The sequence below is a fragment of the Dendropsophus ebraccatus genome, chromosome 14 (genome assembly GCF_027789765.1).
Source record: "Dendropsophus ebraccatus isolate aDenEbr1 chromosome 14, aDenEbr1.pat, whole genome shotgun sequence".
Lineage (NCBI taxonomy): Eukaryota > Metazoa > Chordata > Amphibia > Anura > Hylidae > Dendropsophus > Dendropsophus ebraccatus.
The window spans coordinates 57,153,952-57,178,515 of record NC_091467.1 but is presented as its reverse complement, the minus strand read 5'-3'; the positions used below and the strand labels follow the sequence as shown (position 1 = coordinate 57,178,515).

At 45.2% G+C, this 24,564-nt stretch overlaps 1 protein-coding gene across 1 annotated transcript in view; it reads left to right on the top strand.

Annotated features, from left to right (window-relative positions):
- Positions 1 to 9,015, top strand: part of MXRA7 (matrix remodeling associated 7) — a 35,425-nt gene extending 26,410 nt beyond the window's left edge. Inside the window, exons 3-4 of the mRNA XM_069951550.1 lie at positions 239 to 335; positions 8,357 to 9,015. Coding sequence (XP_069807651.1) covers positions 239 to 335; positions 8,357 to 8,471 — 212 coding nt within the window. The 3' untranslated portion in view covers positions 8,472 to 9,015. The remainder of the gene's footprint in view (positions 1 to 238; positions 336 to 8,356) is intronic.
- The last annotated feature ends 15,549 nt before the right edge of the window (positions 9,016 to 24,564 follow it).

The following is a 24,564-nucleotide window of genomic DNA, read 5'->3' as shown; positions in this document are numbered from 1 at the left end:
GGAAGGCTTGAGATTTTTTTTTTTATAGTAAATTACAAATTGATGATTGATAATTGATTGATAATTGATGTATAGTTTTAGTCAGATGTAAAGTTCTCTGTGTATCACGGCTATATATATATATTACTGCTGGGAACCATTTGTTCTCTGGTGTCCCATCCCCACTCACATGGTAGGGAGTGACGGTCATATTTTTGGATATTTCCATGTCACTCCCTTTTTGTCTTTCTATTTTCAGACGATGAGGCATTATCCTTTAAATACTTTCCAGGGAAACTGCGGGGTAGCGATTTTGAGAAAATGCTAACAAAGGAGGAGCTAGAGGAGGAACAGAGGTAAGTCCATCCCTCCCAGTACCCCCTACATGTCCTGGCCCGTAAAGCATTTTATTGGTCATGGTAGGTCCTTGTCTCTGGTGTATGATAGAGCACAGAATAACAGGCTGTTATACTAGTGACCCTGCACAAGAGCTTGCAATCAACTTGAGCACTGACTGAGTTATTATTCACCTACACATATGTCCCTGCCTTATATCCTGCTGAATGGTTGACGTCAGATATTCATGCCATAGATGTGTACGCTGAAGGGTACAGGTGCTACGCTCTGGCCGGCTAAATACTAGATACAAGCCGTATACTCCACCACTGCTTTGTCTTTCTGTGCATCATATTTCCAGGGATAAAACCATATTCTCTTATGTAGAAATTATCTTACATATGAAAAAAGTAGTCCCATATGGATGAGTACGGGTATCCCAACACCAAATTGAGCTATAAGTACAATAATACAATAGGAGGACCCATGAACATAGCGGTATTAGATGGATATGCAATATAAAGGCCATAGACTGCGGTAGGCCTATCCAGGCACACAGAGGTCATGATGTGTGTTGTATATCAGTAGACTTATATGGGCACTTAAAGGGATATTTCACTCAAACATAACTTTCCATATGTTGCTGCCCATGGTGAGACTAACAATTTCTTCCATAATTGTCATTATCTATTCAGTCACCTTCCCCCAATTCTGAGCTTCTGGTTTCTGCTGAAGACACAAAAATCTGTGTGTGAGCTTTTCTCTATGTCTCCCCCTCTTCCCCCCTCCCTTCTGGGACAGCTGATGTAAACAATTTGTGTATCTGGCTGTATCTGCAACTCTGCAGCTACTTTGCAATGCTGGGAGGAATAATCTGAGGTCAAGTTTCTTATAAACTCACTGTGATTAACCCTCTCGGCATTAAAAAAGTTGCAGATAGGGACTTGTTTACATCAGCCGTCTCAGAAGGGAGGGTAATGGCCCTATTCCACGGGTCGTTTTAGAGGAGCAAACGAGCGCTATTAGCGCTCGTTTGCTCCTCGTTCGCCGCTCGCTGCCGCCGCTATTCAACGCGGCTGTAGCGAGCGGGTGAGTGCGGGAGGGGCGGCGGGGAGCTGCGGGGGGGCTGCTCGGAGGATCGCTGATCGTCCAAGCAGCCCATAGGATACAGCAGCGTCTGCTGCCGATGCTCCTATTCAACGGAGCGACGGCAGCAGATCGCTGCTATATCAGTCGCTTGTTTTTCAACATGTTGAAAAACAAGCGACTGCAACGATCAGCCGACATGAACGATGTCGGCTGATCGTTGCACTCTATTCCACGGAACGATTATCGTCCTTAGCGGTCAATATCGTCCGAAAACGAACGATAATCGTTCCGTGGAATAGGGCCATAAGAGAAAAGTTCACACACAGATTTTTGTGTCTGTAGCAAGAAAAGCAGCTGAAAACTGAGAGAAAGAGACTAAATAGATAAAAACAAGTATGGAAGGAATTGTTAGTCTCACCATAGGCAGCAACATATGGAAAGTTATGTTTAAACGGTATACCCCTTTAATTATATTGAAGCATAAAGTAGGCCTCTATGGATTCCCGACTATACAGGGTATTGCTGTGTGTACAGGCCCTAAGTAACAGTATACCTAGTATATATGGTAGTATATATATATATATATATATATATATATATATATATACTGGAGGGCAAGGCTTTCCTCAGATGCACTCATTACTTATAATGTAGGATGTTGTAGGAGAGGTTCCCCCTTACACTCTCTATATACTGCGGCGGGTAATCCTTCCTGTAATACTGTGACTACTTCCACTGTAATACTGTGACCCGGGCCTGCTAGCATTATGATTATGATGTATAATATGTGCACCCCCTGGGATGCCCCGCTCTGTGGTAAGCATCGTGCATTTGCCTTTCAGGATTGAGTTGACCTCTGATCTCACATCCCTGTAACACGTACAGTGCCCACGCACTGTTACATGTGGTAAGATGTTACAACCCATGTGTTAGTACTTAGACTCCAGTAAAACTCATTAACGTGTCTGTTACATAACCCTATCTCCCCTCACCCTCCATTGATGCCCATCACTACTATATACCTCCTGCACTGGGAATGCTAAAGGTTCTCATTTCCTAGAGCGGACGCCTTCAGACAAGACAAATACGTTTTGTTACTTGCGGTTCCCTATTCTATTGTTATCATGGAAATCATTTGCTTTGAATTATTGTACTTTCTGCCTCCCTATATAATAGATTCCTTATTTAGTGAACAGAACACTCACATGGATAAATAACCATGTCTGGTGCAGAAATCGACCAACCCCGGGTGCTGTAAACAAGGGTTGGCAGCCATATAATGCATTGGGACTACTTGGTGCCAACCTTTTACATTTTACAGCTTACTTTAGGCTAAATACATGGAGCTTTATCGCCCTCAAGTGGTCACTATGTATCACTACACTGAGCTATAAATCTAAAAATTCCAATATCTATAAAGAAAATATAGAGAACCTTTACCACTCCAGTGCCAAATACCCATGCAACCCATCCTGATGAACGAGGTATTGTAGTGATTCTGAATTATTATAGTTTATTCTGTTTTTAAATTGAATATATAAAAAATCCTAGCAGAGGAAAAAAAATACCATCGGGTCATTAACCATAATGCACTGTGTGAACTAAAGCATTGCATGGAGAAAACAACAGCACTGACACGTCAAAATTCACACTATTGCCTGGTAGTGTGATCCACAGTGGTGCCCCATGGGGGTTGGGTAGGGATTTGGAGTCTATTTACTGTGCTTGTGCTTAGACCTTGTTGGATAATATGCGTACAGAACCATAATATTCCTCTCCATGCTCAATGCATAAAGCTGCTTTACATGTATATATTAATACAAAAAGATGTTTTGAGAGTCAAGAAGCAACACCCATCTCTATAGGGCCGCAGCTAGGCACAGGCTTCCTAGACTTAAAGTGTAACTGTCATTTAAATGTCATTTTTCAGAAATCAATACATATCAATAGTAAAAGTGATTTTAAGAAACTCTGTAATAGGTTTTACTAAGCAAAAGAGTTTCCTTCTGTACTCAAAAAGCTGTTTTTCTACCTTCCCCCTTACTTCAGAAGAAGCAGTATTTGTGTCCATTATGCTGTATGTAAAGGGGAGTGGCTGAGGGAAAAGCAGCCCTGCAAAGCACTACATCCTGCAATCTTCTCTCACCAAGCTCCCAGACAAGCACTGATCTTTCTGACCTGTGAATCAAGCGTTTTATGTGCCCAGACAGTCTCCAAACTGCACAGCTGCTTGTCTGCTCTCCCTGCTCACTCATCCCCCTTGACCTCTCCCCCTCCAGCTCTTTAGGCTTTGCCTGATAATGCACCGATAAGTGAGGGGAGATAGGAAAACAGCTTTTTGAGTACAGAAATATGTTGTTGTTTTTTTGCCCAATAAAACATATTACACAGTTTCTTAAAATTGCTTGTACTATTGAGTTCTGCAAAAAAAAAAAAAAATTACAGTTACACTTTAAAAAAAAGGTGTTTTTTTTTCTTACTTATTATATGTAAAAAAAAAAACAAAAAACTTTTTCTAGGTCTTTATTAAAAATTTGCCTTTGCTTCTACAATCTCTGCAGTTTCCAGTGTCAGCTTTATTCTCTTTGTGCTTACTGCATAACCTGTATGACCACCCTCCCCTCCCCTTGGGTGGGCTTGCTTCTCTTTCTTTAGCCTATGTTAGTTATGCTACAAGAATCCCCCCACCCCATGTCCACTATCTGAGAGAGCAGAACGCCTGTCTGTAATGAAGGTCTGACTGTAATCCCCATAGTCGTTCCCACAGTGCTAGACTTGTAATGTATACTGTAGATCTATGTCATTACAGAACTATAGAGCATTGTTCTCCAACCTATAGATTACAATCTGTTGAATAACTACAACTCTCATCAGGCCCTGATAGCCCAAGGATGTTACAACGTTTTTCAACAGCCGGAGAGCCGCAGGCTGGGGGACACTGCCATAGAGATTTACTTTCATTTACAATTAAAGGGGTAGTTTCGCAAAAATGGTTTCTTTCAAATCAACTGGCACCAGAAATTCATATAGATTTGTAGATTACTTTTATAAAAAAAAAAAAAAAATAACTCTAGTCTTCCAGTACTTATCAGCTGCTGTGTGTCCTGCAGGAAGTGGTGGATTGTTTCCAGTCTGACACGGTGCTCTCTGCTGTTGCCTCTGTCTGTGACAGGAACTGTCCAGAGCAGGAGAGGTTTTCTAGGGGATTTGCTGCTGCTCTGGACAGTTCCTGACATGGACAGAGGTGGCAGTAGAGAGCACTGTGTCAGCACCACTTCCTACAGGACATACAGCAGCTGATAAGTACTGGAAGACTTAAGATTTTTTGCTGAACTATCCCTTTAATCTATATTAATTTTTTTTCTTACTTGTCTTTGTCATGTGATCATTAGCAGAGTTTAGTTGTTATTAGCGATATTTTATGATGGGAGAACAGAGTCTCCATGTTGTAGAGGATCATAAGTATAGATGAGTGAATTTACAGTAATAAAGAAGCACTTTGTTATCTCTACACTCCGCTCATCATCCAGCTGCCTGGGAGAGGTTTCCCAGGACTGGATCCAGCTTTTCCCAGCACCCGGGGAGGAGCGGCATGGAGCGGCGTCAGTTATAAGGCAGCCGGCTGATGAGTTTGCGGAGATAACAAAGTGCTCTGCTATTACTGTAACTTCGCTCATCTCTAATCATGAGTAGTGTTGAGTCAACTTGCCAAATGATCAGGTTCGGCAACGTTCGTCTGAATGAAAACCCTCTACAATTGACTCCCGGCGTTTGGAGAATTTTGATGCGGCCCTAGGCCTATGGCTGTACCCATATTTTCCAGACCTCCCTAGAGCGGCATCCAACATCTCCATGCCGAGAGTTTGTGCAACACTAGTTAGTGATGATCAGGACAAAATTTAATTATAGTGTAACTGCGATTTAAATGTAATTTTTCCAAAATCAATAAATATCAATATAGTTTCCTTCTGTACTCAAAAAGAAGTTTTTCTACCTCTCCCCCTCACTTCAGAAGCAGGATTTCTGTATCCATTATGCTCTATAGAGATTGGGGATGACTGAGCACGGTGAGGAGAAAAGCAGGGCTGTACAAAACAACATCCTGCAATCTTCTCTCACCAAGCTCCCAGATAAGCAGTGACCTTTCTGACTTCTGAATCCAGCGTTTTATGTGCCCAGACAGTCTCCAAACTATACAGCTGCTTGTCTCCTCTTCCTGTTCACCCATCCCCCTCGGCCCCTCCACCCTCTATAGGTTATAATGAGACTCAGCAAATCCGTCTTCACTTTGCTCCTCTGTAATGTAGAAGACTTTGCCTGATAATGCACAGATAAGACGTGAGGGGGGCGGCAAAACAGCTTTTTGAGTACGGAAAGAGGCTTTTTTTTTGCCTAATGAAACCTATTACAGTTTCTTAAAATTGGTTGATTTCTGAAAGAAAAAAAAATGGAATGACAGTTACACTTTAATCTGTATATATTTCCAGTTTTACCTATGTAGGTCTTATGTAGAATTGAATATAAAGCTGATCATAGATAAGTGTTTGTGCCAATGACCAATGGAAATAAGAAATTCCCAAACAATGTGAAAGGTTTTCCAGGCATTGCAGCAAGGATCTCTGCATGTAGGTGGTTTAGGATGACAGGGTGATGAATGGTCATTTAATCCAGGGTAAACCTCTCAGCCTATGCCTAACGTAAGGTTTCTTGCATGCATCAGTATCAACCTCTGATACAGCACCCATAGGAGTTTATGGGACCCTGCAGTGCCTTTGTACATGAATACCATCTTATATATAAGAATAACTCCAATGTACAGAGACACCATATGGCAGCACAGTAGTACAGAGCTGCAGGGACTCTGTGTGCCTCCATGGACGTGGCTCCGTCATGTGCATGAGGCCTTGTGTAATGCGGGAGACCGCCCTACTTTTCCAGTGATGGTGGCGATATCGAGTCATTCCCTCTTGTTTTTGTTTTTCTACAGAGATGAAGATGATAAGAAGTTATCCTTACAGTCCAGCTAAAGAGATTTACAGAAAAAGATCAGATCTGCCCAATCCAACACTATTATATCAGCAAAAAAAAACAAAAAAAAAACACAACTTTTTTTTAGGGAGAAAAATGGAAAATAAGTGATGAGATAAGATGATATGGCTAAATACAATGCATGGTCTCATCCAGTCCTAAAGGGACAGAGGCTTGTCCTACCTGATTCCAGCAGTATTCCCTAGCTCGGTATAGAGAAGAGTTGCCTTGGCTCAAGGGGATTTGCACGACTGCCTGCCCGGCATCCATAACTCACTGAGAGGGGATTACATTGTATTTCTGCTTTAAAAAAAAAAAGAAACTTTGAGTGCAATATCTGTTGTAAAACTATGCAAGCCATGCCTTATAATGACATATAGCTTCATGGAGAAAGATAGGCATAATGTGAACAGATTGCAGTGCTAGCCCCTGTCATTGATAATCTTACCATACAAGTCGATGGGCTAGCTAGTCTATGTAACGTTTAGGACTTAGAAAGCCATGACCAGGCAGTTCCATTGGCTTCCACATGTCCTCAGCTCCTCACACATGTTATTTTCCACACCTTTATACTGCCCTATACAACTCACTATACAATGCTGCATGACCGCGCTGAATTTTGCTACAGGTACCCTCCTGAAAAAGTGACTGACACTAGGTGCAATAGATGTTTTCTACACCATTCCACTAAAAATATCCAACATGAAAACATCTTATTCGTCCCATATGCATTAGATTGTCTAATGTCTATACGTAATTATTGCTCCATAGCTGTGGTAACCCGTCATCATTACCGACTCAATGAAAGGAGTAAAGTCTTGCTCAAAGTCTCCAGTACGTGTCTCCTTAGTGAAGAACAAGTCTTGCATGAGAGTATATGCCGCCTACATGGCACTTGTACTGTTATAGTCGCTACTACAATTGATAAAGTATAAGAGTTTTGTGTTTTAACGAGCCAAAATGACCACCTCTTCAGTGTACAATGTTCTCTGCTTACAGTAGCACAGTTAACATGACACTATGTTGGCCACCGGTTTATACAATATAGGGAATCTGTCAGTTGCGGGTCATGTTATGTTAGATGGTATAGCAATAAGACGCAGAGTCTTCACTGGTGCTGTCCTTGCTTCTTTGTGTCTAGAGCCAAGAGTAAAAGGGGCGATCCTGACCCCTTAAAGTGCCAAGTACTGCTAAGCCCCCCCCCCTTCTACTTGATTGAAAGACAGGGCTTGGCTTCCAGAACCGAGCCCTGTTTTTATAAACAAGGCTTGGTTTTGGAAGCCAAGCCCTGCAGGAGTCATTAATACAAATGACGGCAGATGCATGTTGATTGTCCACTGTTCACAGCAAGGAAACTCACAGTGTGTAGTAGGCCACATACATATCCATGACACAAGCACAAGGCTTTCAGACAAGGCTTGTCGCTGGAATCCAATCCCTGACTATTTATCAAGGAGGGATATACAGACTGGGGAAGGGAGGAGACATGCCGGCTCATGGCACTTCTGGGGCCCAGGGCCCGCCTCTATGACACTATTTTTTTGAAGCAGGGTAGCACTATTGAAGGTACCATGTATATTATTTCCATAAAAGCCGTCTGCACATCATAACGTGATGTGGACCTGACAGATTCCCTTTAAAGGGGTTATCCAGCGCTACAAAAACATGGCCACTTTCCCCCTACTGTTGTCTCCAGTTTGGGCGGGGTTTTGAAACTCAGTTCCATTGAAGTAAATGGAGCTTAATTGCAAACCGCACCTGAACTGGAGACAACAGTAGGGGGAAAAGTGGCCATGTTTTTGTAGCGCTGGATAACCCCTTTAAATCGGATAGATTTCCAGTCAAAGTTAGATTGCAAGCTCTGCAGGTTGAAGTGGTAGTTTTTCCCATAGGACTGAGCTACATCATGTGTTTTCCTTGCCAGGGTACAGAGGGAACAACTGGGTGCCATCTTTAAGATGATGGAAAACAACCAAGAAACCTTTGGAATGATGTCAGACGGAGACTTGAAGGAGCAGCTGAAACTGTACAACATGTAGTGTCCTGTGTTGGGTCAAACAATATGACATATATGACATGTCCCCAGACCGGCTGTAATAGAGAGTGTCGTGAAGTTTTAGACATGGTGGTTAAACTAGAGCGGGACGCTCACTTACAGTAGCTGAGTAAGATTTTACAGGATGCCGTGATACTTCCCACAATGTGATGCAGTCAGCAAAGGGAGGGATGGTACATTAGATGCACAGTGCAATATCTCCACTTTCCAGTCATTATAAAGTCATATATATCATGATGTCGCTGTCACTCTGCTCCTCAAAACCTTTCAAGGGGTATTCCACTCAAACATAACTTTTCATATGTTGCTGCCCATGGTGAGACTAACAATTCGTTCCATACTTGTCATCATCTGGTTAGTCTCCTTCCTCCAGTTCTGAGCTGCTGCTTTCTGCTGAAGACACAAAATCTGTGTGTGAACCTTTCTCTTTGTCTCCCCCTCCTCCCCTTCTCCCTTCTGAGACGGCTGATGTAAACAAGTCCCTGGCAGGCTTTTTCTGCAACATTGTAGCTTCTTTCTAATGCTGGGAGGGTTAATCTGAGGTCAAGTTACTGATTAATCCTCCCAGCATTACAAAGAAGCTACAATGTTGCAGATAAAGCCTCCCAGAGACTTGTTTACATCAGCCGTCTCAGAAGGGAGCGGGGAAGAAGGGGAGACAGAGAACAAAGCTCACACACAGATTATTGTGTTTTAGCACAAAGCAGCAGCTGAGAACCGGGGGAAGGAGACTGAATAGATAATAACAAGTATGGAATGAATTGTTAGTCTCACTATGGGCAGCAACATATGGAAAATTATGTTTTAATGGAACCCCCCTTTAACTGTAGCTTCATTGAGAGACAAATAAGGCTGCTCAATGAGTAAAACACAATGAAAATCTGTTCTTATAGCTTTAAAGCAAAGTAATTTGGTAACCAAGAATAAATTTCATGGATCACATGGTCAAACTCTATGCACGGATGCACAGTATATACATAATGTGATCCCTATAGCCATGGTCTAATAGATCTTTTGGGGACTAAATTACTGAATTATTAAAATTAGGTTCTATTCTTACCCATGGGCTGTGCCCTGTATTGCATCTCAGCTCCTTTTTATTATAATGAGGACAAACTGCAATACCAGACACAGCCTATAGGCAAAGTGGCGCCATTTAGTTGTTTTTCAAATTTTGGTCAAACCTTTTTTTTTATCACTTTTTATGCTTGCATTAATAGAGAATTCATCGAGAGCAGCAATAAATAGTATACATGTATACACCACCCACTGCATGCCTTCTCCCAATGAATCACCCAGCTCAAAACACAGTGTTTCAACTGTCCCAAGCAATAGTATTTTGTGCTTTATATCACTACTGCTGTGTAATTAAGGTGATTTTTATGTATATATCCTGATATTTGGTATTAAATCTATATACGGTTGTCTTTTTTTTTTTTTCCTTCAGTGACTTTATGTTGGGTTTAAGCTTACACAGTTTTAGACCCGTGCTCATAGAGACCTGATGGGGTAGACATAGTCTTTACTGTATGAAATGAATGGAGTATGTGCTTCTCTTCATATGGGACTAGGATGTTTTCCAGGCTGTGCAGACAATTCAAAGGTTTCTTCTTTAACTTAACTTTCTTATTATTTCTAATAAAATATTTTGCAAGCCTTATTCCTGTGTGTTTAGCTGGATTTATGTGTTTGAATGAACACGCATATTACATTGTACTTATTACAAAAAAAGGGTAAAAGGGACATATTAAAGGGGTACTCTTTTTCTTTTAAATCAACCGATATCAGAAAGTAATATAGATTTGTAATTCACTTCTAATAAAAATCTCAAGTCTTCCAGTACTTATCAGCTGCTGTATGTCCTGCAGGAAATGGTGTATTCCTTTGAGTCTGATACAGAGCTCTCTGCTGCCACCCCTGTCCATGTCAGGAGGGGTTTTCTATGGGGATTTGTTACTGCTCTGGACAGAGGTGGCAGCAGAGAGCGCTGTGTCAGACTGAAAAGAAAACTCCATTTCATGCAGGACATACAGCAGCTGATAAGTACTGGAAGACTGGAGATTTTTAAATAGAAGTAATTTACAAATCTGTATTACTTTCTGAAACCATTTGAGTTGAAAGATAAAGATTTTTGCTGGAGTACCCCTTTAAGAACTTTAAATGGTCCTTGGGAAAAATCCTGCAATGGTCTCATGTTTTAGGTGGGACCACATTTGCAGCATATGGGGAGAACATAAGTAGCCGGGGGTGAGAAAACTTTTAGCTGTTATTTTGCAGGGTTGCCAGCTGATACTATCATGCCAACATGCTGTCACTGCTCACCAGGTCACGCATTGCTCAGCCTCGCCGTTCTGCACTCCTCTTCTCATCCGCAGCTTGTTATGGTCAGAGCACCCCATGCTATATGCATTTGGAGAAAAAGAGTAGTTGTCAGGTTGTATAGTGTGAGAGGTCAGGTAAGATCTAGGATGTGCACAAAAGTATATAAATGCATAATCAGAAACAAGATCATAGTACTAGAACTAAGCTCATAACAAGGAAACAGTTTGGGGGTGGGGGCATTACTGCAGAGGGGGAATATATACAGTATGGGGGAACAACTATAGAGGGGGGCGGAGGGATGAAGTATTAGGACTACCTGCAGAGGGGGTATGTATACAGTATAGGGGGAAGAACTAAAGAAAGCGGAGGGATGAAGTATTAGGACTACCTGCAGAAGGGGGTGTATACAGTATGAGAGAGGTATACAGTATAGGAGGAGGCATTACTGCAGAGGGGGAATATATACAGTATGGGGGAAGAACTAAAGTGGAGAGGGAGGTACACAGTATGGAGGCCTAACTACCGAGCAACTTACAGTATAGGGGCCTAACAACATACAGTAGATACAGGGGCGTAGCTAATGTCTCCTGGTGCCCTGGTCAACTTGGCCCTCCCCCACCCTACCACCAGCATATAGGAAGAGAAGATATTATCAACATACATATTACCGCCATACTGTTACTGACCAAATCCTGTACACTGAGACCAATATTACCAGTATATAGGAAGGAAATATTACCGCCAAACCACAACCACTACCATCACCACCATATTGTTACTGACCAAATCCTGTATACTGAGACCAATATTATCAATATTACCAGCATATAGGAAGGAAATATTACCGCCACACCACAACCACTACCATCACCACCATATTGTTACTGACCAAATCCTGTATACTAAATCCAATAAAACACAGTACCAGATCACAAATAACAAACATCACCACATACTGACTAACACCACCGCTGCTACTGACTAATACCACCACATACTGACTAACACTACCACCTACTGACTGATACCACCACCGCTGCTACTGCATAAGATACACTGTACACAGATCACTATCACCTCATCCAGGCAAATAGAGGCAGACCCAGCTCTACACAGGTTGTATACACCATATAAATTAGAGTGCAGTTACATCAGGTGACTCACCGGGGACGTCTTCTCTGATCGGAGTTCTTCCCTTTTCGTCTTCTCCATCTGTCGTGGGCCATCATAAGAACTTCTCCGAGCCATGAATCCACAGAATCTGCCAGATAGACATATTAGGCTTCTCAGTCTGGCACCATCCTCATCTCTATACTAACTGCACATCTGTACTGGTCCCTTTACACCCTCATTTAGTGGGTAGGCTGACTCTATGTGATCCCCCTTATAGTATATGCCCCCCTCTGTGTAGCCTCCATATAGATGGTCCCCCTCTGTGTATGCCATATACTATATTCCCCCCCTGTGTATTCTATCTTATAGATGGCCCCCCTGTGTTGTCCCCCTCATAGAAGGCCCCCCATGTTGTCCCCCTTATAAATGGCCACCTATGTTGCCCCCCTTATAAATGGCCACCTATGTTGTCCATCTTATAAATGGCCACCTATGTTATCCCCCCTTATAGATGGCCCCCTCTCCCCCCTCTCTATAGATGGCCCCCTCTCCCCTCATAGATAGCCCCCTCTCCCCCCTCTATAGATGGCCCCCTCTCCCCTCATAGATAGCCCCCTCTCCCCCCTCTATAGATAGCCCCCTCTCCCCTTCATAGATGGCCCCTTTCCCCCTTACAGATAGCCCCCTATCCCCCCATAGATGCCCTCCTTTTAGATGGCCCCCTCTCCCCTCAAAGATAACCCCTTTCCCTCCCTCTCTATAGATGGCCCCCTCTCCCCTCATAGATAGCCCCCTCCCCCCTCTATAGATGGCCCCCTCTCCCCTCATAGATAACCCCCTCTCCCCTCATAGATAACCCCCTCTCCCCCCCATAGATCCCCCCCCTTATAGATGGCCCCCTCTCCCCTCATAGATAGCCCCCTCTCAATAGAGGCACAGGGAGTTCATTGATGCGCGCTGTCGGGGATAGGACGGGACACCCCCGACAGCCCCACATCAGCCGGGGGGAAGACGGAGTCAGCCTCTTGTGACCACAAGCAAAACAGAATGATTGACTGGGGGGGGGGGGGGGGGGGGGGGGCGGGTGCCAGGTAGTTACCCTGGTAGTTACGCCACTGAGTACATACAGTATGGCGGCTGACTACTGTATAGAGTGTGGCTACAAGGTAGGGGCATACCATGTTTCTCTGAAACGGTGAAAAAAATATAAGATCCTGCGTCATATTCAGAGAAACACGGTAAATACCAGAACCAAGTTTAGTACCCAGACCAAGCCTGTTCTTGCGGTCGTCTTGTCGTCGCTATTGCGTTCGTCACTACGGCAAATGATCAAACGACTTCTTATTCAATGCGAACGATTTGCGAACGAGAAACAATAAAAATAGGTCCAGGTCTTATTAAACGATCAACGATTTCTCGTTCGGTCATTAATCATTAACTGCTATTTAAAAGAACGATTATCGTTTAGATTTGAACGATTTAACGATAATCTGAACGATAATCGTCCCGTGGAAAAGGGCCCTAAGAGTAACATGTCAGGTGAGTACTGGGTTTAGAGTCCAGACACTAAATGTATAGGATAGGGACCCAAACTGGTGACATTAGAAGTGGCATCCCACCAAGAGAGTTACCATAGAAACGACAGACATTAAATATTAAAATACAGCCATATTGAGGTCACATGGGAAATATGACGCAGGTATCATAAAATACAAAATGTGGCAGGTAATAATTATGGGTAACTCGTGTATGAAACAAGTGATATTTATATTTGCATAATTATCCAATATAAAATAATAATAATGTAGCCTGTTACTACGGTAGAAACTAAATAAGTGCAAGAATATCTAGTGTGTAAGTACAAATGTACTATCCGCTCCTGAAAGTGAAGTATAACATGTCAGGATCGTGGTCTGAATGGAAGACTAGATGGATATCAAAGCCTTGAGGTTCGCAGGCCGGATGCCATGTACAAAAAATAGGGACACTGGGCCACATTTACTAAAACTAAGGGGGAGATTTATCCAACTGGTGTAAAGTGAAACTGGCCCAGTTGCCCCTAGCAACCAATCAGATTCCACCTTTCATTCCTCACAGACTCTTTGAAAAATGAAAGATGGGATCTGATTGGTTACCTGGGGCAACTAAGACAATACTACTTTGCACCAAGTTTGATAACTCTCCCCCAAAGTGCAGCCTTAGGGCTTTAGTACATGGAGCGATGATCTGCTGAATCAGGCCGATTTTGCAGATTATCACTTTGTGTAATAAAGACAATTACAACGATCATGTCTCTTAGTCCTGATGCTCATCGCTACGTGCAATAGTGATGCACAATTGCCAGCTGATGAATGTGGAAAGAAAATAATTAATTTATACATACCTGTCCACGCTCCACAATGTTCCTGCCTTCTCTTCCTGGCTTCTGCTTGCAGCCGCCAGTGAAACTTCACATCAGGTCTCTGGAATGAGAGGCCGCTCAGCCAATCACTGGCCAAGATGGGACAGTACCATGGCCAGTGATTGGCTGAGCAGCCTGTCACTTCAGGGCCTGGCTCTGCAGTTCTTCTGGGGGCTGCGGGCAGAAGCCAGGAAGACATCGGAGAGCGTGGAGAGATACATATATTATGCAGTGAAATTATAGAATCCAGGGATTTGATCAAATCCCGGGAAATAATGAAATAACAGCGTCCTTCCATCATTTTCCTGAAGAAAGTCAGTGATTTGATTAAATCCCTGACCCCTTTCAGGGAAATTATGGAATGAACGCCAGGTATATGGGGGCGGAGTCAGACGGGGAACCAGAGCGGCACACCTCCCGTCAGGCATATGGCAGCGGGGCGGATGGGACCAGAAACGGATGGGGGAGCATAGCGGCACACTTCCCGGCAGGCAAATGGCGGCGGGGCGGATGGGACCGGAGTCGGACAGGGAGCAGAGCGGCACACCTTCCGGCAGGCATATGGTGGGGGGACGGGGAAGCAGAGCAGACAGGCTGAGGGAGCAGGAGGCATGTTGCAGGGCGGAGCGGACGGGACCGCAGGCGGACAGGGGGCAGAGCGGGACACACCTTCCGGCAGGTATATGGTGGCAGGGCAGACGGGACCGGAGGCGGACAGGAAGCAGAGCGGCACACCTCCCAGCAGGCATATTGGGGGGGGGGAGCAGAGCAGAAGGCATTTTGCAGGGCGAAGCGGATGGGACCGGAGGCGGACGGTGTGCAGAGCGGCACACCTTCCGGCAGGCAAATGTCGGTGGTTAAGCCATGTAATTGGCTTAGTAAGCGAGTATTCATCAGCTATTACTTTTACTATTACTTAATTTTCCACATTCAGGTGCTTTTTTTTTTTTTTATACAAAGTAGCCCACACCCATTTTTTTCTATAAGCCATGGCACTTTTTCATACCAGGCGGAAAAGTGTCTAAAATGTATAAAAAATGTGGAGAAAAGTCCCCTGTACCACTTTTTCATGAGAAATTCTGACGGAGACACATTAGTAAATTTAGGTGACTGTTCCAGGTGATGACCCAAACTTATGTCATTGAGAGCGGCATAAAATATTTAAATACTACCATAATGAGGTCACATGGGAAATATCATACTCCCATCATGAATAATAAATATTTTATCATCAAAACCTGTCGGGTGATTATTATAGATAATTCATGTATGAAACAGGTGACATTCAAATGTGTATTATTATCCCATGGGAGATAATAATAAAGTCACATGACTATGGTAGAAGCAAAATATGTGTGACAATAAATTGCGCATTTATACAAGTGTACTACAGACTTCTGGTATTCCTCTGTGTATAGGATATTGGTTAACCTTATGGTTTCTGGCGGTCCAACTACTAGAACCCCTACCCATAATTTCTTTTTTCAATAATTTTTTTTCCGATTCACAATATGTTTTATGGGTTAAAAATGGAAAATCTAAAATTGGCATTGTCCTTAAGGGCTTAAAGGAAATCTATCATCAAGTCCGTGCATTCAAACCTGCTGTTATATACCTGTAGAGAAAGCCGAGCAGATTCCAGAGCTGCTTTACCATCTTTGTCCATGGCGCAGTCTTTTTGTATTTTTATCTAAAGGGAATATGCTAATGAGCTGGTTTGGTACACTGGGGGTGTTCCCCGGCCCCTCCCCACTATCCCGCCCAATTGTTGGCTTGTGCAATGCCTCCCCAGGTCTCGTGCTGTAACATCCCCAATATGGCAGCAGGCTGCTGTTACAGCACAAGTGCGAGATCTGGACCAGGGAGGAAGACATCATTACAAAAAAAAGAGGTGTAGTACAAGCAAAATATCAGGTGAGGAGCCGGGGAACGCTCCCCAGTGCCCCAAACCAGCTCACAAACATATTTCCTGTAGATAAAAACTCTGCTCCGAGCACCGTTATGGTCCTTTTACACGGGACGATTATCGTTCGTTTTTGCACGATAACGGTCAAATTCGAACGATAATCGTACGTGTAAACGCTGCAAACGATCAAACGACGAGTGAGAAATCGTTCATTTTGATCTTTCAACATGTTTTTAAATCATCGTTGATCGTTCGCAAAAAATTCGCAGATCGTTCAGTGTAAACATTCTTTCAACGATTTCCCCTATGTGTGAGATAGGCTTAAACGATCGCATAGCGAATCTTCTGTACCATGTATCGTTCCGTCTGAACGCTGATCATTATAAAAAAAAACATCGTTCATTCAAAATCATTAATCGTGCGATCGGGCGAATTTTCGCACCGTGTAAAAGTACCATTAGAAGCACTGCCACGTCATCTGGCCCGCCCACTTCATTGATAATCATTAGAAGGGCTGGGCTGGGTGACGCGGCAGTGCTCCTAAGGGCGCTCCGGAGCAGAGTTTACCCCGACTAACAGCACGAGATCAGCGCCAAGGAGCAAGATAGCACACATACACATCCACAGTGTCCCCAGCGCTATAAGAGGCTATCAGCAGGTTAGATTCGTCTAACCTGCTGATAGTTCCCCTTTAAAGAAGATATACCACCCGGTACATCCTCTTTAACCTGAACCCACGGATGAATTCCCTCCCCTGTATGATGCGGCTCGCTTAGAATGAATGGAGCCGAATCATGCAGGGGAGGGAATTCCCTCCCACTGGGGGCGGGCCGGCTGACCTCCAGTGCTTCAGCACCGGCCGGTACCGCTGGATCAAACGGGGCCGTGCACGGGAACCGGGCGTCGCTCCGAAAAACGGACCGCAGCACCGGCTTCCCCGTGCCGGCGCAGATCGATCCGTGGGTTCAGGTTAAAGAGGATGTACCGGGTGGAAAAGAATATAATATTACAGGTTATTCCTGGAATGCCTCCTCTTGGCTTCTTTTTAGCACTTGGGAAACCATGTTATAAAAAACCAATAAGACTTTTTCCATAATGTAATGCACACAATGAAAAAATTCTAGAAATTGTTGGCTTTTTTTATAATGAAAAAAAATGCTGAAAAAAAATGTGAAGATGGCTTAAACTTGAGTTTTCGCCCCCTCCGCCCCCCCCCCCAAGAGTTGTTTAGTAATTTGCATACATTTCAATTAAATTTACTCTATGATAAATTGCAGGAATATTCAGAAGGGGCAGGGGCGGTCTTGGCATTTCTGGGGCCCCAAGCAAAGTTATGTCTGGGGCCCCCCCCTCGACACGCGTTCCAAAACAATAGACCTCTGTGTGTTGCCCCCAGTAGTATAAACCCTTTGTGCGCTACCGCCAGTAATATATACTCCTTGTGTGCTGCCCCCAATAGTATATACCCCTTGTGTCCTGCCCCCAGTAATATATACCCCTTGTTTGCTTCCCCCAGTAGTATATAGACCCCTGTGTGTGTTCCCCCAGTTATATATAGCCCCCCGTGTGCTCCCACAGAAGTATATAGACCTCCTGTGTGCTGCCCCAGTTATATATAGACCACCTGTGTGCCTCACAAGTAGTATATAGACCCCCTGTATGATCCCCCAGTAGTATATAGACCCCTGTGTGCTCCCCCAGTAGTATATAGCCCCCCTGTGTGCTCCCCCACTTGGATATAGACCTCCTGTGTGCTCTCCAAGTTGTATATAGACCCCATTCTGCTGCCCCAAGTAGTATATAGACCCCCTGTGTGCTGCCCCCAGTAGTATATAGACCCCTCTGTGAAGCCCCAGTAGTCTATAGCCCCCCTGTGTGCTCCCCCTGTTATATAGCCCCCCTGTGTGCTCCCCCATTTATATAGACCCCCGATGTGCGCTCCCCCAGTTAAACAGACCCCTGTGTGCTCCCCCTCCCATATAGTATATAACACAATAAAACAAACACTTATAATATGTGCTCCCCCACAAGTATATAGCCCCCCTGTGCGCTCCCTCAGGGGTATTTAGCCCCCCTGTGTGCTCCCCCACTTGGATATAGACCTCCTGTGTGCTCCCCCACTTGGATATAGACCCCTGTGTGCTCCTCCAGTAGTATATAAACCCCCTGTGTGGTTCCCACAGTAGTATATGGACCCCCTGTGTGCCCCACCAGTATTATATAGACCCCTTGTGTGCTGCCCCAGTAGTATACAGACCCCTGTGTGCTCCCCCAGTTATATATAGACCACCTGTGTGCCTCACAAGTAGTATATAGACCCCTGTGTGCTCCCCCAGTAGTATATAGCCCCCCTGTGTGCTCTCCAAGTTGTATATAGACCCCATTCTGCTGCCTCACAAGTAGTATATAGACCCCCTGTATGTTCCCCCAGTAGTATATAGACCCCCTGTGTGCGCCACCAGTAGTATATAGACCCCTGTGTGCTCCCCCAGTAGTATATAGACCTGTGTGCTCTCCAAGTTGTATATAGACCCCATTCTGCTGCCCCAAGTAGTATATAGACCCCCTGTGTGCTGCCCCCAGTAGTATATAGACCCCTCTGTGAAGCCCCAGTAGTCTATAGCCCCCTGTGTGCTCCCCCTGTTATATAGCCCCCCTGTGTCCTCCCCCCCATTTATATAGGCCCCCGATGTGCACTCCCCCAGTTAAACAGACCCCTGTGTGCTCCCCCTCCCATATAGTATATAACACAATAAAACAAACACTTATACTCACCTGGGTCCGGGCGTCTCCTCTTCTCTTCACTCTTGTGGCCGCAGGAAGGGTTTTCCCTGCGATCACAAGAGGCCGCACTCCCCTTGTCCTGGCGCCGATGCGGACAAAGCTGCCACTTGTGATTGCAGGGAAAACCCTTCCTGCGGCCACAAGAGTGACTGACAGGAAGGGAGCCAATGGCTCCCGCCCTGTCAGTGCTGCTGCTGCATGTAACTGTGAGCGCTCATTACGAGTGCTCATAGTTACAGTTCAGATGGCAGCAGCGAGTGGAGCAGCGGCCCTGTCCAGCGGTCTTGAGCACAAGAGTGGGGCGTGGGGGCCCCCCTGGATGTTGGGGGCCCCAAGCGATCGCTTGGGGTGCTTGGTGCCAAAGACCGCCACTGAGAAGGAGGTAATATTATTCAATCTGAATGAAGGCTTTAAAGGACTCTTTACAATGTAATAATAAGCAGGACCCTCACCGATGCAGTGGTCAGGTTACAGAGCACTGTAGTCTTTTTATTCTGGCCAATCACGGGAGCCCCAGCAGTTGACCCACCGCTGACTGGCAAGTGACGACCTAGTAATATATTGTAATTGAATTGTTTAGGAAACCTTTTAAGTGAACCAAACTAGTAATTACTTCACTGTAAAAGGTTATCATTAAGTGAGCAGGTTGTGAGCCTGTAGCACAAGCCGGATTAATCCCAGTGTGGAGCCAGTCTGCAAGTCTCATACACACGACGTAACCAAACACGCATTGGAAATATAAATAATACGCTATTTGCTCATAGTGAGGGTCACTTAATATTACTGAAAGAATTTCAAGTCATATGACAAAATAGCTACATACAGCAATGTATATTTCTATTGTCTTAAGGATTTAGAAAGCTGAGGAAGTGGCTGGTGCTGAACTATGCCTGAACGTATTGATGACCTCAGGATAGCGATAGAAGTAGCAGATGAACCTAGTCTTAAAGCCAGTGTACCAGCACTACATTTGCTTTAACTTTAAGCGATTGTACTGCTAGTACACTCGCTTTAAAAAAATATTAAGGGGGTCCGAAGGCCCTTCTGTCACGTGAGTATTATAATGGCACGATGTAGTTGGGGGCCTATTACAGCTTTTTCACTGGGGCCTAGTAGTAAATCCTTATGCTACATCCCAGGGGCGGACACAGACTGCAGAGGGCCCCTGTGCAAACAATGTGTTTGTGCCCCAATAACCCATTCGTTTCGCCACCTTTCTGCCTTGAAGGCGCTCACATATGTCCGCCCGAGTATCTGGTACATGTGTCCTGGTGTCTCGGGAGGGCCCTACAGCACAGATGCCAGGGCTCACTAAAAGACTGTACTCTAGTCTGTGCAGGCCCCAGTGTAGGACTGGGGTACCTGTGTCCACCAATAGAACTGATCATGGGGGGCACCCAAATAAAGAACCAGTCAGAAACGACAGGCAGACCTGGTCCCATCCTGCACTGATGTATCTGTGACTACAACTCCCGGAATAACAATAACTACAACTCTAAGAATGCCTTACACCTATGAAGCTCTCAGAGAATGCTGGGAGTTGTAGTTTCCGAGGGGACAACCCCTTGAGTTGTCTGTTTATTTGTACTTCTAATCAGGGCCGATTCTGGGGTCTGTGCCGCCTGAGGCAAACCTCAGGCTGCCGCCCCCCTCACTGGCACTCGAAACCCCCCCCCGCCCCCCCCCCCCCCCCCCCCCCCCCCCCCGCGCGCCCGCCCGCGGCAAGCCCACCACCAACATACACTACCGCCCCCACCTCACTGGAACAGCCAGGGGCCGCGGCCGCCGGAGCTCTTCAAGGCGGATCTGCCGCTTTAAAAGTAGGGGGCTCCGCTACCACTACCTGTTCTAACCAGTCCATTGAGCTTCCGGGACAGGTCACCTGATGCACGCCGGCCCCGTAAGCTCACAGCTCCAGCCCCGCGCGCCGCACCTCTCTAGTCTCCTGCTCAGTGGCATACATGTAACAGCTGACTGCTCAGGACCGCGGGAGAGGTGCGGCGCACGGGGCTGGAGCTGTGAGCTTACGGGGCCGGCGTGCATCAGGTGACCTGTCCCGGAAGCTCAATGGACTGGTTAGAACAGGTAGTGGTAGCGGAGCCCCCTACTTTTAAAGCGGCAGATCCGCCTTGAAGAGCTCCGGCGGCCGCGTCCCCTGGGTGTTCCAGGGAGGTGGGGGCGGTAGTGTATGTTCTGGAGGGGCCCGGCAGGCGGCCCTACAACTGATAATCTGGGCGGCCCAGTGGGCATTTGCCCGGTCCGCCAGATTATCAGCCGGCATGCCGCCCCCTGCAGGACCGCAAAATCTGCCGCCTGAGGCGAAATACTCATTCCGCCTCATGGCAGAAGCGGGCCTGCTTCTAATCCCAGCATATCCTGAGGACTGCAAACTGCAGTAAATGCTGGGAGTTGTAGTGTTTGCAGTTGTTGTACTTGGAGGGTCCTGGGTGCATTGTACACTGGATGCTGTGCGGGGGTAAGGGGGGGTAAGAGTATATAGCTCAGAGTGTGGATGCGACCCCAGAACAGCACTAATAGGGGATAGAACTAATGGGCCCTTAATCAATGCTGGGGCACAGGTGGGATACATGTACTGTATGTGGCTGCACAGGTGGGATACATGTACTGTATGTGGCTGCACAGGTGGGAGACATGTACTGTATGTAGCTGCACAGGTGGGATACATGTACTGTATGTCGCTGCACAGGTGGGATACATGTACTGTATGTGGCTGCACAGGTGGGATACATGTACTGTATGTGGCTGCACAGGTGGGAGACATGTACTGTATGTGGCTGCACAGGTGGGAGACATGTACTGTATGTGGCTACACAGGTGGGAGACATGTACTGTATGTGGCTGCACAGGTGGGAGACATGTACTGTATGTGGCTACACAGGTGGGAGACATGTACTGTATGTGGCTGCACAGGTGGGATACATGTACTGTATGTGGCTACACAGGTGGGAGACATGTACTGTATGTGGCTACACAGGTGGGAGACATGTACTGTATGTGGCTGCACAGGTGGGAGACATGTACTGTATGTGGCTGCACAGGTGGGAGACATGTACTGTATGTGGCTACACAGATGGGAGACATGTACTGTATGTGGCTGCACAGGTGGGATACATGTACTGTATGTGGCTGCACAGATGGGAAACGTACTGTATGTGGCAGCTTAGAGGGGAGATGAAATACAAAACCATGCTGCAGGGGGGAGAGGGGCACGCACATTTATTGGCAAAAAAAGGCTTAAATTTACAATCAGCCTCAGAGGCGGGTGGGGGGGCTCTGTGCTTTCTCTTACACCGTCCATCCTCTATCTTACAACTTCCAGCAGCCTGACAGACACACTGACAATAACCACTCACTGTCAGAGCTGTTGCTCCTCTTTACAATCCTGTCCCTGGCAGCCATAACCCTGCAGGATCCCTCCAGCCCCTGTCATCACATGCTCTCTCCTCCTCATACAAGGTATGCCGGACACTGGAGTACAGGAGGGGGGGGGGGGGGGGGGGGGGTCAGCAACAGTGTGCAGGAGGAGAACAATCCCGGACCGGGCACAACATCCAGTCACTAAAGGGGCCCCCCCATGGGGCCCGCACTTCCCGGGTGCTGATGCCGCCTGGGGGACCCACTGCAGACATGTGCCATGCTTAGCTGACACTTTAGAGTCTGAGCCTGGTGGGCCCCTCTAATGGCCTGGGCCCCCGTGCAGCTGAACAGGCTGCACAAGTGATAGGTCCGCCTCTGCTACATAAGAAGATACTAGTATTATAGTAGCACATTGGAAAGCTTTTTAACGTTACCCTACTGCTCAAGGTCAGGCTGGCCCACTAGAGTACCAGAGGATTCTCAGATGGGCCCAAGCTATTACACAGTAAGGTACCCCTAATAAAAGGCCCAAGGATTAAGCAGAAGCTGACTTTAAAACCATTACTAGATATCCTATTAAATCCTAGATGGGCAATGATTACTAAAGTAAACTAAGGGTAGTATTACACGGGCCGATGGGGGCCCGATAATAACAGTAAACAAGCACTGATCTGCTTGACCACACAACACAGGTAATAGGGCGCAGGTCCGACACAGATGGTGACAAGGTAGGTGTCCAACCAAGGAATGTTTATTCTTAAAAAGACCGAACGCATTTCGGAACCGTACCGCTTCCTTTTTCAAGAGTCATACTACATAACAGAAAAACACCACAATTTATACTGAATGGAAGTAATGATGTAGGTAAAATGGGCGGAGCTTCCAACAACAATCAGCTTTAACCCTTACCATGCTTTAGCCAAACATATAAATAAAACATAGGTATAAAAATTCATATAAAGCATGATCCATACAATAGCATACATAACAAGATGTAAAAATACATAAAAAAAATAAAAAATAAATAAATAAATATATATATATATATATATATATATATATATATATATATATATATATATATATAATGTAAAACACTAGCTGGAATAGAACATAATTCAGACTGGCCATCTGGCATTTTGGGCCTGTACCCTCTGCTGGCTGATTCTGTCTTCCTCCTGGTCTGGCGACTCCCTCCACAGGGAAGTGGGAGTTGCCAGCCCAGGAAGACGATGGGAACGGCCAACGGAGGGCCAATGTCAGACCCTGCAGCACTCCAGTGCTGATTTTTCCCAGTCCAGCTCTAGCTTTAATTCATGTTTTCTCTTCTGCTCTGTATGGCAGGGTTCACATCTGCATCTGAGGCTTCCTTCAGGACCCCTATAGCAGATTCTGTATAATAGTAGTGAGCAGAGCTGGCTTGTCCGCTTCAGAATGTACACCAACATATCTCAACGAACCTCATTGATTTTAATGGGATTCGCTGAGTTTCCATCTGGTGTACATCATTTCAATGGATTTTACTTGGACAAAAAATGTTGTTGACTATGTTATTTATTTTTTTTTTTTACAGTAATTCAAATGGATTCTGTGATGGAGGCCTTGAACATAACTTATTAAAAGATTCCACTCTTCATGGACCAGATATTATGAATTAAATATTACCTCTATACAATTACTGAAAAAAACACTATACACAGACCAATGAAACAACCACACAAGGCTCAAATAATACCGCCACAATACGTCTACTACTATTACCAACACATAGGAATACAGGATATTAACATACTGTTAAAGAGGTTATCCAGCGAAAATATTTTTCTTTTAAATCAACTGGTTTCAGAATGTTATACAGATTTGTAATTTACTTCAATTTAAAAACCCCAAGTCTTGCAGTACTTATCAGCTGCTGTATGTCCTGCAAGAAGTGGTGTATTCTTTTCAGTCTGACACAGTGCTCTCTGCTGCCACCTCTGTCCGAGACAGGAACGTTCCAGAGGAGGAGAAGGTTTTTTTTTATGTGGCAGCAGAGGAGTGTGTCAGACTGGGAAGAATATACCACTTCCTGTAGGACAGCTGGGAAGTACTAAAAAACTTTTTTTTATAGATTTTTAAATAGAAGTAAATTACAAATCTATATAACTTTCTGAAACCAGTTGATTTGAAAGT